Genomic DNA, 15,171 nt, shown 5'->3' on the forward strand with positions numbered 1-15,171 from the left:
CTCCACTGCCCTCCCTCACGTATCTGTCATCAAAACCCTTGACTTCTGGGCCCTTCGGTGGCAGCTCGCCCTGCGGCCAAGAGGCTACATGTACTTCTAGCTGTCCCTCTGCCAAGTGCTCAGATGCCGGCTCGCACGTGTGGGGCTGAGGGAGAGGCAATCAGAGGTGAAGCGACAGGAGAAAGACAGGACAGAGCAGAGCCTGCAAGAATCACAGAGAGACGGGGCCAGCCAGGAGACTGGAAACCAGAGGGAGAGGTGAAACGGAGGTGGGGGAGGAAAACGGAAGTCAGAGTGGAAAAGGCGCGGGAGGAATCAAGGAAAGGGAAGGTGAGACCGAATGAGCCTGGTGCAGAGCGTGGAGGAGGGAGAGCAGGACGCGGCCACCAGGACGGGCCTGCAGGTCTCGATGGGAGCATTTCCACTGTCTCACATCTGCAGCCCCCCAGGCACTCACATCTCCAGTCCCCCAGGCACTGACTTTGCAAGACGGCTCAGGAGGGTGGAAGGTTTCATGGGGTCAAGGATATGAAATTCCCACTCAGTTCCCTGGAAAGCACCTCCTGCTCCCCCCGCCCCCGCCTCTCCCTACTCCCAAGGACCTGTGCTCTACACAGCAGGGAGGCCACGTATGAGGCCAGGGAAGGCCTGGTGGGGGGGGCCAAGGTGGCCGGATGGGAAGGAAGAGTTGAAGCTGCCTACTCCCCCCACACCTCCACAGGCCCCCTCAGCCTTCACCGCCCCCATCAGCACAGCCCCCACCTCTGCCTTGTCTGTGCTGTGTTGGGCTAAGTCAGGCAGATCCATCAATGCGTGGAGCCGCCCTGGGGTGGGGAGGCCGCTGCAGAGCAGGCGGGAAGCCTCAGGCCGGACACTGGCACACAGGGAACATTTGGGGAATCGCTGAGCTGAGTAGAGAACATCCCTGTGCCCTGCCCCCAAGTGATTCTGACCCAGGTCCCTGCCTTAAACCCAAGCATCTCCCTATCCCGACCCCGGAGTGTCTTCAACTGTGGGCAGAGTGTCGCCCACAGCCACCCTGTCCCACCCCTTGTCCAAACCCACGGGACCTGCTGGAGCAGAGCCTGGGCCTGGGGAACACGGAAATATGGTGACCACATGACCCTTCAGGATCAAGCAGGAGCAGCTGCGCCAGGGGCCTGGCCAGGAGGCAAGGCCAGACCACCATGCAAATGGCCAGTCCCTCCGCTGTGCAGTCCCAGCAGGGCGCCCACCCTGCCGGGCCAGCAGGGACGCCGATGCCCCGCTTCTCTGGGGACGTTCCAACGTTCTTCGGCCCCGTCTGCGTGGTGAGGGGAGGCGGCCCCACCACGCAGCTCCAGGGCGCGGGGTCCGGGGCCGAGCTGCCCCATGGACGCCCCCAGGCTTTAGCTCCACCACAGACTTAGTGCAGGGGTGTCTCAAGAAGGGGCTTCTAGCTCTGGCTGGTGTAGCTCAGTGGACTCAGTGCGGGCCTGAGAACCAGACAATCATGGTTCGATTCCCAGTCAGGGCACATACCTGGGTTGCAGGCCAGTTCCCTGCAGGCCAATTCCCAGCAGGGGACGCACGAAAAGCAACCATACATTGATGTTTCTCTCCCTCTCCCCTTCCCCTCCCCTCTAAAGATAAATAAATAAAATCTAAAAAAAAAGAAGGGGCTTCTAAGGTGCACCTGGGGGTGGGGGCCCAAATGCCACCACATGGGACAGTCTCCCTGTACTACTGGGGGAAATTCTTCTGCCTGCATCTCTGCCCAGAGGTCTTGGTTAAAGACACCAGGCCCTCAGCTCTGTCCAGGGCTGTCTCCATGGCAGAACTGTCGGTCTTCCCTGGTTGGTCTCTTCCATGAAGTTTGGAGGGGCATGGCCAGGAGTCTAGGGCAGGATGAGGTACGCCCAGCCCCCTTGGGTGCCCTGACTCCCACCCGCCCTGCCAGCAGTCCTGCCTGGCGGCAGAGGGGCACCGCAGTGTCTGGTGTTCAATGGAGGGCTGGTCAGGACAGCGACCCACCTGCCTGGGTCCCTGCGTCTGCTCAGACCACAGACAGCCCCCCTGCACACCACACTTCTCCATCCCCAACCACGTCCCCACCTCCCCACCCCCCACCCCGCTCACGTGCACCCACAAGAAGAGAAATGAGATACTTACATTATACCAGCTCTGGCTTTTCTGAAAGGACAAAATAAAAGAGGAAGTCGAGTTAGTCAGGGAAGAGATGGTGGGCACGGCCAGGCTCCCCCGACTCCGGAGGGCGGGTGACACAGACAGCGGGGCGGCAGCGAGGAGTCCAAATGCAGCTGAACACGCCCCGGGGCCGCCCCGCAGGGCCCTCCTTTCTCGAGGCAGCTCCGGAGGAAGGCCGGGGGCGTCCCATGCTGGCAGCTCTGCCGCGCTGGGGGGGGACAGGCAGTGGCAGCACCAGCCAGAGCTCAACCGGAGAGGAGTCGGAGCCCCATCACAAGGTTCTTCTGATGGGGGGCAGGATGCAGGGCAGGCATCCGAGACCCAGTCCCCAATGGGCCCTGACCAGAAGCAAAGTGCGGAGGGAGTCCGCCCCTCCGCAGAAGGGACGCCTGGGGGCGAGGGGGGAAGGGACTGCCTGGAACCCTTCCAACCCAGTGGTCAGCGAGCTGCGGAGCCTGTCCCCACTCCTGCTCAGCAACTGACTGTGTCCTCAGCGGGGCCGGCAGGGGCGGGGGTTGGGGGGGAGGGAGGAAGGGGGGCTCTGCACCGGGAGAAAGGCTAGAGCACATAACTGCCGTTTCCCCCAAAGTGTGGCACCATAATTCAACCAGCAAAACCAGACCCCACCCCGGCTCCAGAACCACGTGCTCTCCATTCCCAGCCCAGGCAACTAAAAGGTGTTTAGGGGGAAGGAGGGAGGGCTAAGGCTATGCCTTGTCTCTCTGTGATCTCTCGGGCCTGGGGGCCTGCACGCACATCCCACCAGGAAGGCCACGGCACTGAGGAACAGATGCGCGCACATGTGCAAACACTGGCCTGGGCCCCGTCCTTCGAGGTGCAGATCCAACACGTTCAGATTGGGGCTGGAGTCCGGCCAGTTTTAAAAAGCTGGCCGAGGGCGTGATCCTGGTAGAGTCACTAGGGAGAGAGGAACACTGCCTGCAGCTCAACGGTGTAACTATGGGCAGTGCCTCGGGCCTTGGGCATGGTTAAGCGCCCTGTCCCCTTCCTCTGGTCCTAAGGGCCCACTCTCTCAGGATGTGTGCTGTGCGTGGCTGGTGGGTGCAGGGTGGGTGAGCATTCGTGGTGAGGAAGGCATGGCCATGCAACCTCCCCTCCCCAGCCCCCCCTCATCCGTTGCCGAGAAGGGGGCAGTGTGAGCAAGGGGCACAGGCACAGGCTCTGCTGCCTCTGACTTTGTTTCAACGTCACATTTGAGCTCCGTGGCCAGAATATGGCCAGAGGGGCAGAAGGCAAGGCATGCCCTCCATCTCCCAGAATAGATGCTTTCCAAGCCCATTTCCAGACAGAGGCAGCCGCCACAGCCCACCTGGGAGTCACGTACTCCCACCACAGCCTTGCCTCCTCCTGAGAACCACAGGCCTCAGCAGGGAGAGGGGCCAAACTGAACGTCTGACACCAACCACCTCACCAAGGAGGGACTTGCTGTCACATGGGAATCCTGGCGTGGAATCGAAAGTCTGCCGGCAGCTGTTTCCGAACTGGGTCACTGAACTCGCTGTGGTTGCAGGCCCTGAGGCCGGGCAGGTATTCATTCAAGCACATTCCCCAGCGGTGAAAGGCGTGCTCTGGGAGCTGCCTACCTCCAGGCCAAGAGTTTGCCTGCATTTCATCAACCCAGCCAGGACATCTTCACAGCTGAGAACTCTCTCTCACCCGCCCCCTCCTCCTGGCCTTCACATAAGAACCTGGGAGGAAAGGGGGCAGCAGAACTTGGGCTGGGTGGGGGGACCCCAGGTCCTTCCTGGTTACTGCTACCAAGTGCTCTCCCTCCTGCCTCAGGCAACAGAGAAGTCCTGTCACACAAACGCATGTCCCCTCTAGGTCTGTCTATGGCAGAGAACTTCAGAGGGTCAAAGACCCATGACCAGAGCTGTGCCTCTCCTCCGACTCACCCTGTGATCCCTTCGTGGGAAACACTTGCTGTTTCGTGAAAGGGCTTAAATGTGTGTCCTCAAGGCCAAAAGCTGGAAATACAAGGAGGGACCCCAAAATTTGGAATTTATTTACAAAAATTGTGTATTTATCCTTACATGTTTCAACTTCAGTCACCTTCAAAGTACTCTCCGTTGGATACAGTATACCTATTGAGATGTTTTTCCACTGCCTAAATCAGTTTTTTAATTCATCGATTTTGATGCCTTTTAGTGCTTCTGCCATTTTTTGTTTCACCTCTTCCACATGCGCAAAACATCTCTGAGGACTTCTTTCAGCAAGGTAAACAAGAGAAGTAGCTTGGTGACATGGGGTGAATAGGAAGGGTGGGGTGGAGGGTCAAGCCGTTTTTGGTCAAAAACTGCTGAACACTGAGGTGTGGGCAGGTGCACTCATCACAAAATGGGCAAACACATTGAAAGAGTCTTAAAAAAAAAAAGGACTGAAGCCAAACGCAGCCTCTCACAACAAGGCCAGCTGGCACACTGATACAGATAGGTTCCTAGGACACACACCTAGTGGGAGAAGCCTATACCCTGGGGCCCACCCTCCCGAAGATAATTCCAGTTTTTTGGGAGGCTCCCCTCATATACCATAGAGAGCACAGATTTTTGTTTTGTTCCTCAGCATGAGGCCACTTCTACCCGGCTATTTCTGGGCAGATTCTCACCTGCCACCACTGAGGTGCCACTGGAAGCACTAGGCACCGCCTCCAGCCTAATCCATGGTAGTCCCCGAGAACACCCATTGTGGGCGTGAGTTTCTGAACTCTGACCTGCCTCTTGGATGCAAATTTTAGAGACTGAGGCTCTGTTCTACCGGGACTGAGTCCTGACCAGGGGTGGGGAGGGTGGGGTGCACCTTGTGGGGGCCTCAGCAGGAGAGAGTAAGGTAATTTGTTGGCAGGAGGGAAGCTGCCTGCCTTGTGAGCACACTGAGATGCTCCTCCGTGGGCCAGAGGCATGGGGAGATCAGAACTACGGAATTGGGGTGAGGGCTTTTTCAACAAGTTGTAAATGGAATTGTCTCATAGAGGAGGAGGTGTTGCCAGTAGAAAGACTAGCTGGAGTGCCAGGGAGGCTCCCCTATTGGCCAAGACAATGGCAAGGGGCGGTTCTTACGCTGAGAGCGCTAGAAATATCAATAAATAAGATCTGAGCACAAAAAGCTAGCAAGGTAACTGCATAGAGATGATAGCCCTACCCACCCCTTCTGATACCAGATTGGGGTGGGACCAGCGAAAGGCAAGCACATGTGCCATAAGAGTCAAAACTGTGCAGGGGAAGGTGCTGGACCAGAGAGACCTGTCAGAGAGAGCCTACCGGAAGCACTCGAAAGTCTGGGAAGCTGACTGGTCATTTTGAGAAAGCACTTGGCCTGCCCACGCCCAAACAAATATAGTCCCAGGGGAACACAGGCGGGTGAGCGCGCACGCCCTCATAACGTGCCTGCGCTTGCGCATACACTGGACTTGCGCAGTGCACTCGCCTGGTCTCTCCGTGGGCCACGTGACCTCCAGGAAGGAGCCTCCGGGTCTCCACCCTCTACCTCTCTCCCCTCTCCTGTTCTCCCCCCTCCTGTGTGTGTGCACGCACTTTCGCCCTCCTAGCGATGGACTGGCCAGTAGGTTCACACGCAGGCTCCAGGGGAGCCTAAAATGCACAGCAGCCTGGAACAAGCTACATGGCCTGGGTTGGAACTATGACTGCCAAGCAGCTGCCTGCAAGCTTCGAAGGGCTGTACTTGAAATTGGAGCAGGAACTCAGGACACTGGCCTTGGTCTTGGCCTTGTTGAGGACACGGTTGGACGTTTTCCACACGTCCAATGGCAGACTCGGAAGCCCATCATTCTCCTGGGGTGTGCAGCACCTGCATAAAAACCTCTTTCCTTCTGCACCAGCACCTGCCTCCTGAGTTTGGCTTTATGGCGACTGGCAGCTGAACCTTGTTGTTTTGTTTTGTTGAGTTACAGAAGGAGTCAGGAAAAGTACCCAAAGACGAAGCTGCCATGGGTGGGGAGCTGAGCAGAGGACATTTCTATTGCCCCCTAGAAAGGGTTTGAAGAGCAAGCACCTACGGGAATACAAGGCCCCTTGGCAGAGATCCAGTCCCCTAAAATCATTTCCCCAGTGCAAGGGGCTCCAGGGACTGGAAGACAAGGGCGAGGGGGCAAAAGCGGGTATGAGGAGCTCTACATCTAATAGAAGTTAGGAGAAAAAAACTTCTTACTTTGATCAGGTTAAGTTTGTCATACTGAAAAGAAAACCACAAAAATTAGGAATGGAAAACGGGAAAAGTCAAGGGGAAGAAAGGCCCAGGGACCCAGAGTCAAGGTGACAAAGCGCACCCTGCGGCCACCCTAGATCAGAGAGCTGGTGGGAGCAGGAGACGGCCGCTTGCGCCCTCTAGTGGCCCCAAGCCGGCACTACAGAGCGGAAGCTGGCGGGTAGCACAACCTTCAACCGTCTTCCTGGGCAGTGGAAACAAGCCTCCCTGTCTTCTAGCCCCACTGCTCTAGTCCGGGCTGCCCGCAAGGCCAGCCTCGTCGGTGCAGTTTCAGATTCACAGCGGAGGGACGCTACTGATCCACTAGCGCAGCCCCCACAGGGAGACCCATGAAGACATGGAGGCAGGAAGGCAGACACTAAGCGGGAGGCCAGCTCTGGTGGCTGTGGAAGCTCTCTCCAGCCCCCACCCCCTTTCCCTGAAGCGTAACAACGATGTCGCCTGCTCTATTAGGCGGACTGAGACAGGGAGTGCGGTGGACCTGCCAGAAGAACACTGACAGGAGCTGCGGCCACCAGCCCCCTTGCACGGAAACACGGGGTCCACCTGAGACCATGCCCCCCGAGGGGAGGGGGTCTCTCCCCACCACAGAGCACACTCTCCTTCTCTCTCCACCTCTCCTCCACTGCTTTTCCTCATTTTCTGCTCCCAGCCTCGACCTGGGGAAATCCTAACTCTAAAGTCTGCCCGTCCCACACACGCATTTCCCAGACCTGGGGTGCAGCGTGCCCCTCCCCCACAAATCAGCCTTGTTTTCACCGCACTTGGAGGTTGGTGCTGTTGGTGGCCACGGTCATGAGTGGTGGCAGAATGCGGTGGGGAGGCGGCTGTCCAAAGCCGGGGACTGGAGGGTGTGTGTCCACTGGGGCTGGCCCTGCCTCAGCCGCGCTCTTCAGAAGGAAGGAAGACCTGAGGCTCTCAGTCACCTCCTCGTGGAAGGGGCCAAGATGAACGGGAAATTCACACTCAGCTCCCGGTCCCCTCCTCATGCCCCGTGGTGCCCTTCAGAAATCTCAGAGCCCAGGCCTGACTGGGTGCACTGGCTCTCCGAGACACACACCAGCCACCAGCTCCTAAACAACTCTCCACCCCCTGAACTCACCCAGCACCCCAACTGCACCTGGGCTTCTGCTTTCCGGCCTGATCGTGAGTAATCTAAGTAGTTTATCTCCCTTCTCCGACTGTGATCTGCCTGAGGGTGAGGAATCTGGGTCCACATTCCTTTTCCAAAGACCTACTTGGGAGATTTTAACGAATCCTCATTACTGAAAACTCCCCTCCACCTGCCACCTGAGGACCAGAGGCACCCTGAGTGACGGTGACTAACGACCATAAATAAGAATCTCTCTGCCTACGGAACATCTTGCTGGGCAGAAGGCAAGGAAGCTTGGGGCTTCCCCTCAGGTTGGCAAAGTACACGGAGACTGAGGGCAGACAGAGAGATGCAATAACTCGATGCCCCTTCCGTCCACATCTGCTCTCTCCAGGCCTGGGGGTAAGGGGCTGGGGAGGGCAGGCAGAGGCCACCTCAAAGCCCCGCTGCCAGAGGAGCCTGCACCCTCCGAGCTGCCCCCACACACCAAGAACGGCTCCTGGCTTCCTCACTCCACGTGGAGGACCTCCCTGTCCACAGCCCGCGCCGTCTTTGACCTTCCTTGGAACTCAGATGTGCTTTTAGCCTGAAAGTCCTTCTGCGCAAGAAAGACAACAGCTGTTCACCCTCCTTCTCCCCAAAACACTTACACAAGCTTGAGACTGTTATGAAGGCACCCCTTGGCTTTCTCTTCTTGAGGCAATAACCACCCTTTCCCTGTGGGGATCACGCCCTGACCCTGACATTCTAAGACACCTACTGCTCACCCTCTGCTACCTCCCGGTTCTCCTTAGGCTTCGGGGACCCTGGGTCCTGAGAGGACTCCGGGCACTGGACCTGGCCAGACCTGGCCGAGGCTCTTCTGAGCCTGAAGGGACTGCTGCCGATTCCTACCAGCCCCAGGTGTGGCGCCACGCCCTGCTGGGAGGAGATGCCCTGGTGAGCTCTCTCCAGCCTTTATGCAACACGAGGGGACCCCACTGGCAATGGGTGGGAGGGGCACGGGTGCTCAGGCTGGGCAGCTCTTGGAGGGCAGGCAGAAGGAAGAAGGTGCCAGATAGGGCCCCCCAGGTTGTTCTAGTGCATCACGGAACTCACCTAAGAGGATTCACGACCCTCAATCAGAGAATCAGGGGTCACTCACCGAGGCAGATTAAAGCTGTATCAGTACTGAGGCCCCAGTGGATAGAGCCTCCCTCCCCTGAAGGAACGAAACCGCCCTGGCCAGACTCTGCTTCCAGCTGGCACCATGTAAGGAGGGAACAGACCCCCAGCCCCAGGCAGTGTTTGGGGAGCAGGCAGACATGGGGGGTGGGGCACGGGTCTGTTCTCCGACTCCAGGCGCAGAGGAAACGGCCCCTCGGTGATGTCAAGCCAGCCTGCCCAGGGCAGTGGGGCCGGCCTTCCGGGAAAGGGACCAAGCGAGACAGGGGCCAGAACGGGCGGGGCAGAGGGAAGGATGCAGCGCACTACAGACAATTCCACACCGAAGGGGAGACCACAGACAGAGACGAAAGATGGCTTACTTTTGAGAGGCGCTTGTGAGACTAAGACCATGCATGCAAAGAAGGTATTTGAGAAATGGTAGGGGAGAAGAGGAAGAACAAGAAATCAAAAGACAAATTCAGGTGGGATGCTCGCTCCCGCGCCTCCCGGCCCCCCACCCACCCCAGGGCCTGCAGTCCAGTGGTGAAGGGGCATCTGGGCATGTGTGAGTCCCACACCCCCAAGACGGGGCGGGGGGGGGGAGAAGAAACCTTCTGGGGCACTGGACGTGGCCCGGCCCCGGGGCTACTTTATGCCTATGCTTCGGCCAAGGCTTGTGCTCGGGTGGCCATGCTGACCACGTGGGAGGGGTGGAGAGGACCTGCGGCCGTGTCCTGGGACAGATGCCTATCGGATGGAGGTCAGGAAGGGAAGAACGGGTGACAGCCAGCACGGAGGTGGAAAACAGCGTTCCGCCACACTCCCTGAGGACTCTACCTGGTCCTGTAGTCATCCCGAACTAGGCCCCCTTCCACCTCGAAGTGGGGACAGATAAAAGGGGCAGGCAGGTGACCCCTCCTGATCCTGGGAGCTTCCCTCCTCCCCTTAACAAGGCACCTGAGGCTTTCTAGTTACTAAAGAGAGGAGCAGTCTCTGTCGACTTCTTTTACCAGTGCTCGGCCCCTCTCTGGGCGCTTAGCTGGGAAGATGAACTGTAACTGGGGGGCCCCCTACCCGCCCAGCCTCCCCCTGCCTCGGGGAGGAGGGAACACTATCCCTGGCACACTAGGGTCCCTCCAGGAAAGGGTGGTCTTCCTCACAGTCCCCAACACCACCTGCCCCCCTTGGCCAGCTCACCGGCCAGCTCACCTTGGAGTTCTTGCCTGCGCTCCGGCCAGACTGCGAGGAGCAGCTGCGCTGCACACCCTGCTCCGGCGTGGACGGGGACTTGTCCGAGGAGTGGTCCGAGCCCTTCTCTACCATGGCGTCGCCGTCAGCGCTCTGAGGGGTGGGCGAGCGAGACCGCTTCCGCAGGATAGGGGAGCAGGCCGGCGTGCTGCGGTTGGAGTTACTGGCAGTGCTGCAGGGGTACAAGGAAAAGGGGGGAGGGGGGAGAAGGAGAGACGGGCCGTGAGTGACCGAAGGCCAGAAGGGTCCCAGAGGGCCGGCTCAGGGAGCCAGAGTTTGGGGCTGGGGAGAACCAGGAGAAGAGGGCCCAGCTACGCTCACTGCACCGTAGTACTGCTACTGGCCAGAAGAGGGCGGTGGTGTCCATGTAAGATGGAAGTAAGACTGGGAAGGGGTAAGGAGAGCAATTGGACGTTTAGATGTCAGTCCGTCCATCTGTCCATCCATCCATCTGTCCATCCATCCTAATAATTTAGAGCCCACATTATATGTCCAGAACGGTCTAGGAAAAAACAGAATTGAAGGGCTGGAAGACTCATCTGAGACCACCCAGTACCATCAGCTCATTTACACGTGGCGAATCCAGTTTCTATACTTTGTTTGTGAGGTTTGTCCATTTAAGTAGCAATAATAATCCCACTTTTCAAAGCATTCACATACAAATTATTTCACTGGGTTCTTAAATCAAATACCAAGATCCCTGTTTTATTTATTTTTTAAGAGATTTATTTTTATTTTTATTTAGAGTGGAAGGGAAGGAGAAAAACATCAATGTGTGGTTTCCTCTTGTGTGCCCCCAAGTGAGGACCTGGCCTGCAACCCAGGCCTGTGCCCTGACTGGGAATCAAACCCAAGATCCCTATTTTAAAAATGAAGATCAGTGCATGCCAAAGAGAAGCGAAGTGTCCTCTGCTCACAGGGGCTTACAGACACACTTTGGTCTCCTGACTGGTAACTTACTGCACCGCACTACTTCCTGGTAAGCCCTGTTGGTCCCCACTTCCCTGCCCAGGGTGAAGATGAGCACAGCAGCAGTCCCTGCCTTCCACACCCACCCCAGCAGTGCCCCTCCAGCAGACGCCCTGCACACCCCACGGCGCCAGACCCACTTCCGGCAGCAGTGGTGCTGAGTATCAGTGGTGTATTTACTATTGGACACTAGCTTGTGTTCTTAATGAGCCGCAAGGAGAAGATATGAAAGAGGAGACACAATTAAATGCAGGAAAGGTCTCATAGGTGTTTGCCTTGAGGGAATGGAAGAAAGATAGAAAAAGGAAAAAGAAGAGTAGGAAAGAAGACAGTGGAAATGGGAAGGAAAGCAAGTGCGAGCCTGGGAAGGCAAAGGAGCACAAGGCGAGGGACAGGAAAGGAAGGGCCCCCCCAGCCACTCAGCAGTCAGAGAGCCAGGACAGGCTCTGGAAACCACAGGAGCCCAACTGCAAGGGCCGTAGGGTTCGCGGCCTCCTGGCCTTCCGCAGGCAAGGGGAGCGCAGGGTGGGGATCCCTGTCATTTGCATGAAGACCCAGCTGCAATGTCAGATGTCCCGTTGGACCCATTTGCAATGAAAATCATGCTCTTTTCAGCAGAAACTTGCACCCAGGGATCCTTCACAAACAGAATGGAAAGGAAGGCCCAGACCCAACCCAGCAGCTGCAGGGAGGGCAGCAGTGGGGAGAGGGCAGTGTTCCAACTTTCAGAAGAAAACTGATGGAGGGAGGGGAAACGGAGATGAGAGAGAAGAGACCAACGTGACCACAGGATGTGTGAAGACACAGAACCCAATGTTTTGCTCTATCCTGAAACAGAATGTACATTTAGAAACTCACTTATTATACTAACGTGAACTGTGATTTAGAAAATGAGGCTCTTAGGTTCTCACCCCGCCCACACCCTGATCCTCCGGCTCTCTGAACTCATTTGCTACTACGAGCCCTCGGAAAGAAAAAGATGTTCCTTTTCGTCAGTCAGCAACTCGGAGTTTTCTGACGGTGGACGTAGCTCTCCGCCCACACCCTCGGGGGGGGGGGAGCTCCTGAAGAGCAGACTCAGGTGCTCACCTTTCTGGGCAGCCTTCTTTCTCTGGGGCCAACTGCAACCCACAGCCAAGTTGTAAACTGCCTTCTAGGGTTACTTGGCTGGTTTTCTGGGAGAAGTACCAGAGGTGGCTGACACCTAGCACATGCCCGTGCCCAACACGGTGAACCCACAGCTCTGCTTCTGTCTTTCTGTTGGATACAGGACACCTTCCCACAGGGTGATTTCAGACTCGGGGATGGAGAGGACATCCCATCACCCTTCCTCCACTCTGAATCCCTACTGAAACTGTCTAAGGAGGGAGAATCCGAGTGGGGGGTGGGCAAAACATTCTTCGCTAGAGGAAGCTCAGCGCAGCTATTCGAAAGCCACATGAAATGTCAGACACTTGATCAAACTGTCCATCATTTCTTCATCTCAGAGTGGTCCCATGTCAGCGGGCCTTATATATGCCACCCAAGACACCTAAAATTCTGCTTCTGACCCATCAGTCAATAAACAACTTGGAATGTCATTTGTCACTTTGGCCTCTGTGCTTGTAAGACTGTTAGCCGCCCGTGTGTTTCCTGAAAATTTCTCCTCTTCTCCCCAAGACGTACATCTCTCCTGTTCTCCCTGCCATCTCAGCCACTCCCTTCACTCTCACTGCTCCGAATGAAAGGCAGTCCTTCTCCGCACTGGCCACCTCCCGATTTCTGTGACTTCAACTATGCTTTAGCGGGGACTCCACTCCCTGCCCCGGCTCAGTCACACTGACGAGCTTCAGGCCAATGGTCTGCAGCCATGAGGGTGTGTTCTCCAGACACGTGTCTCAGGAGCACCTCCAACTAAAACCCATCTTTCCTCCCAGCCCCTCCCACTTCACATTCTCAATAGCATTGTCATTTCCTGGTCTCTCCGGCTGCAGAGCCACCTCCTCCATCTCACCCCACAACACAGGAGTCCCTGAATCCCTCCACTGCCTGTCTGGGGAGGCTCCTCAGCCCACCCGTTCCTTCCTCCTCAGGGAAGTCATTCAGGTTCTCGGTGCCCTCCACCCTTCCAATGGCCTTCCACGCAGTCTCCTCCATCTCCTCTTCCTCTTCCTCTCTCCTTCATGGCTTTGTCTTAAAATCTGTCTAAATATAAGCCAATATTCTCTTTCTGCCCCGTCCTGGGATTCACGGTAAAGTCTAAGATCCTCAGAATGTAATTCAAAATTCTCTACGGAAAATAATTTGACACTTACCCATATTTCAATACTTGATCTCTCCTTATACTTCCCTAGAGAGCTCCTGTATGTTAGTCCCACCTACCTTCCCAGGTTTTCTTTTACGCGTTCCCATGCTGTTGCCCCTTGACTGCTGTGTCATTCACTCGCTGCCTGTGTGTGAAGAGTCCTTGCCCTCCAAGTCCTCCCACTGGATGGAGTCTTATCCCTCCTTGAAGACCCGTCTCAGACCCCACCTTTTTTCTCCAAACGCGTCTCCTGAACCTCCACCACTGTGCTGATTACAGCAGGGCACACATTCTGCCTGGAGGCACAGACCCCCGTGCCGCCCACGCTGCCCAGCGTGACGCTCGGTAAGCTGTCCGTGCACAGTAAACGCCGACGTGCATCTCATTGTAGTGCAGGTCGTCACAGCCTCCCCAGTACCACACCTACCAAATCTGTGCCAACAACCTGTCAATATTAACAAAATAGCAAAACATTTGTGAACGGTTAATTCCTGGCATAGTACCCAGCATTTATTAAGTATTATTTAATCTTTCCCAGCCAACCTAGGAAGCATTAATGGATATTATCATTAGTCTTGTTTCTCAGCTGATTGAATTACTGACTCATTCAGTGGTCCCCAACCTTTCCGACACCTGGGACAGGTTTCACGGGAGACAGTTGTCCCACGGGCCGTGGACGGGGCTGGGGGTGGGGGTGGACAGGTGGAGGAGTTCAGGCGGAAATGCGAGCGAAGCTGTGCCCCTGGCCTGCCGCCCGCCTTCTGCTGGGCGGCTCAGTCCCTAACAGGCCACGGACTGGTACTGGCCAGCGGCCCAGGGGTGGTGACCCCTGAACTAAGTGATTCACCCTAAGTCACACAGATGGGCGAGTGGCAGGACAGTACTTGAAACACCGCCCGTCTGATTACAGAGCTCGCTCTCGGAGCCAAGCAGTCAGAAATACTTGCTTGGTGGGGTGGATGGGCAGCCCGGTGAATGGGAAAAAAGACGCAGTCAACTTCCTGTCTCCAGTCGTCAATCCAGTCTCCACTCTGCTGTCAAAATGAACTTCCTCAGAAGAAAATTTGCCAACCTTGACAATCCTCTCCCGTGGTCTCCTCCCAGGCAGGCCCCGACCCACCTCGAGTCCCGCCTGCACCCCGACCCTTCGGTGTACGAGACGGTTCTGGAGCTTCAGTTCCAAGTCGGCAGAACCAGCACTGGACTTGCTAGGTTCCTAAACCCTTTTTAGAGGCATCCATTATCCTAGACATTCAGACACCCTGCTGAGCAAATACAATCAATTCCCATACCTCACAACCTAAAGTACTGTGTCTTCCACACAAACGCTAAGATGTGCCATTAATCTGACCCTGCCACCATTATGAATAATAGCATTGCATTACATTTCAAAATTTTGGGATTTTAAAGTGGAAGATGACCTCAGATTTGCTGCAGAAAGGGAAGAAAGACTTGTGTTGAAGGGGCTATTGGATAAGATTCCTTTCCAGAGTTTCAAATTAATATACCCACCTCTTAACTTCCCTTACAAAAAAAAAAAAAAAACAAAACAAGAAATAGGCAGGTTAAGTGCCTGGCCAAGGTCATATGACTTCCTGTTTGGATCTTCCATTCTACAAACATTTACTGAGCACCTGGCACAATGCTAGGGTGTTGGAGTTCATATTAGTGATTAAGAAAGAATCCTGTGCTTGGGACATCACAGTCAGGAGCAGCTAGACATGTGCTCTGCTCGTTTCAACATAAGCAATGAGTGGTGTGATGGGCGGGAGTAAGGAAATCTCAGCCAGACTGGAGGGACCGAGAAAGGCTGTCTTAAGTTATGGCACTTGAGACTTAAGCTGAGTTCTGAAAAATGTGTTAGCCAGCTAAAAGGACATGACAGCAGGAGAGAAGAGAATGTTCCCAAAAAGAAACAAACGCCCCAATATGAACAGGGGTGGGAAGGCCTAAATAGCATGCAATACATAGAGCATTCCAAGAAACCATATGTCCCAGAAGC

At 55.9% G+C, this 15,171-nt stretch overlaps 1 protein-coding gene across 10 annotated transcripts in view; it reads right to left on the minus strand.

Annotated features, from left to right (window-relative positions):
* GRAMD1B (GRAM domain containing 1B) overlaps nt 1–15,171 on the minus strand; it is a 160,091-nt gene that overhangs the window by 33,128 nt on the left and 111,792 nt on the right. For 8 of the 10 annotated variants that reach the window (XR_008390501.1, XM_037138301.2, XM_037138300.2 and 5 more), the window contains 4 exons: nt 9,878–10,088; nt 9,049–9,069; nt 6,373–6,396; nt 2,152–2,172 (listed from right to left, as the gene is read on the minus strand). Coding sequence is in view for 9 of the 10 variants with exons in the window: in XM_037138301.2 (XP_036994196.1) it covers nt 2,152–2,172; nt 6,373–6,396; nt 9,049–9,069; nt 9,878–10,088 (277 nt within the window). In the remaining variant the exon portion in view is untranslated. Of the gene's footprint in view, nt 1–2,151; nt 2,173–6,372; nt 6,397–7,852; nt 8,121–9,048; nt 9,070–9,877; nt 10,089–15,171 lie in introns of those variants that run through there. The other 2 variants (XM_037138306.2, XM_037138302.2) reach the window with 2 other exon arrangements.

The sequence above is a fragment of the Artibeus jamaicensis genome, unplaced genomic scaffold, assembly GCF_021234435.1.
Source record: "Artibeus jamaicensis isolate MK-2021 breed Jamaican fruit bat unplaced genomic scaffold, CSHL_Jam_final scaffold_660, whole genome shotgun sequence".
In the NCBI taxonomy this organism is placed as follows: domain Eukaryota; kingdom Metazoa; phylum Chordata; class Mammalia; order Chiroptera; family Phyllostomidae; genus Artibeus; species Artibeus jamaicensis.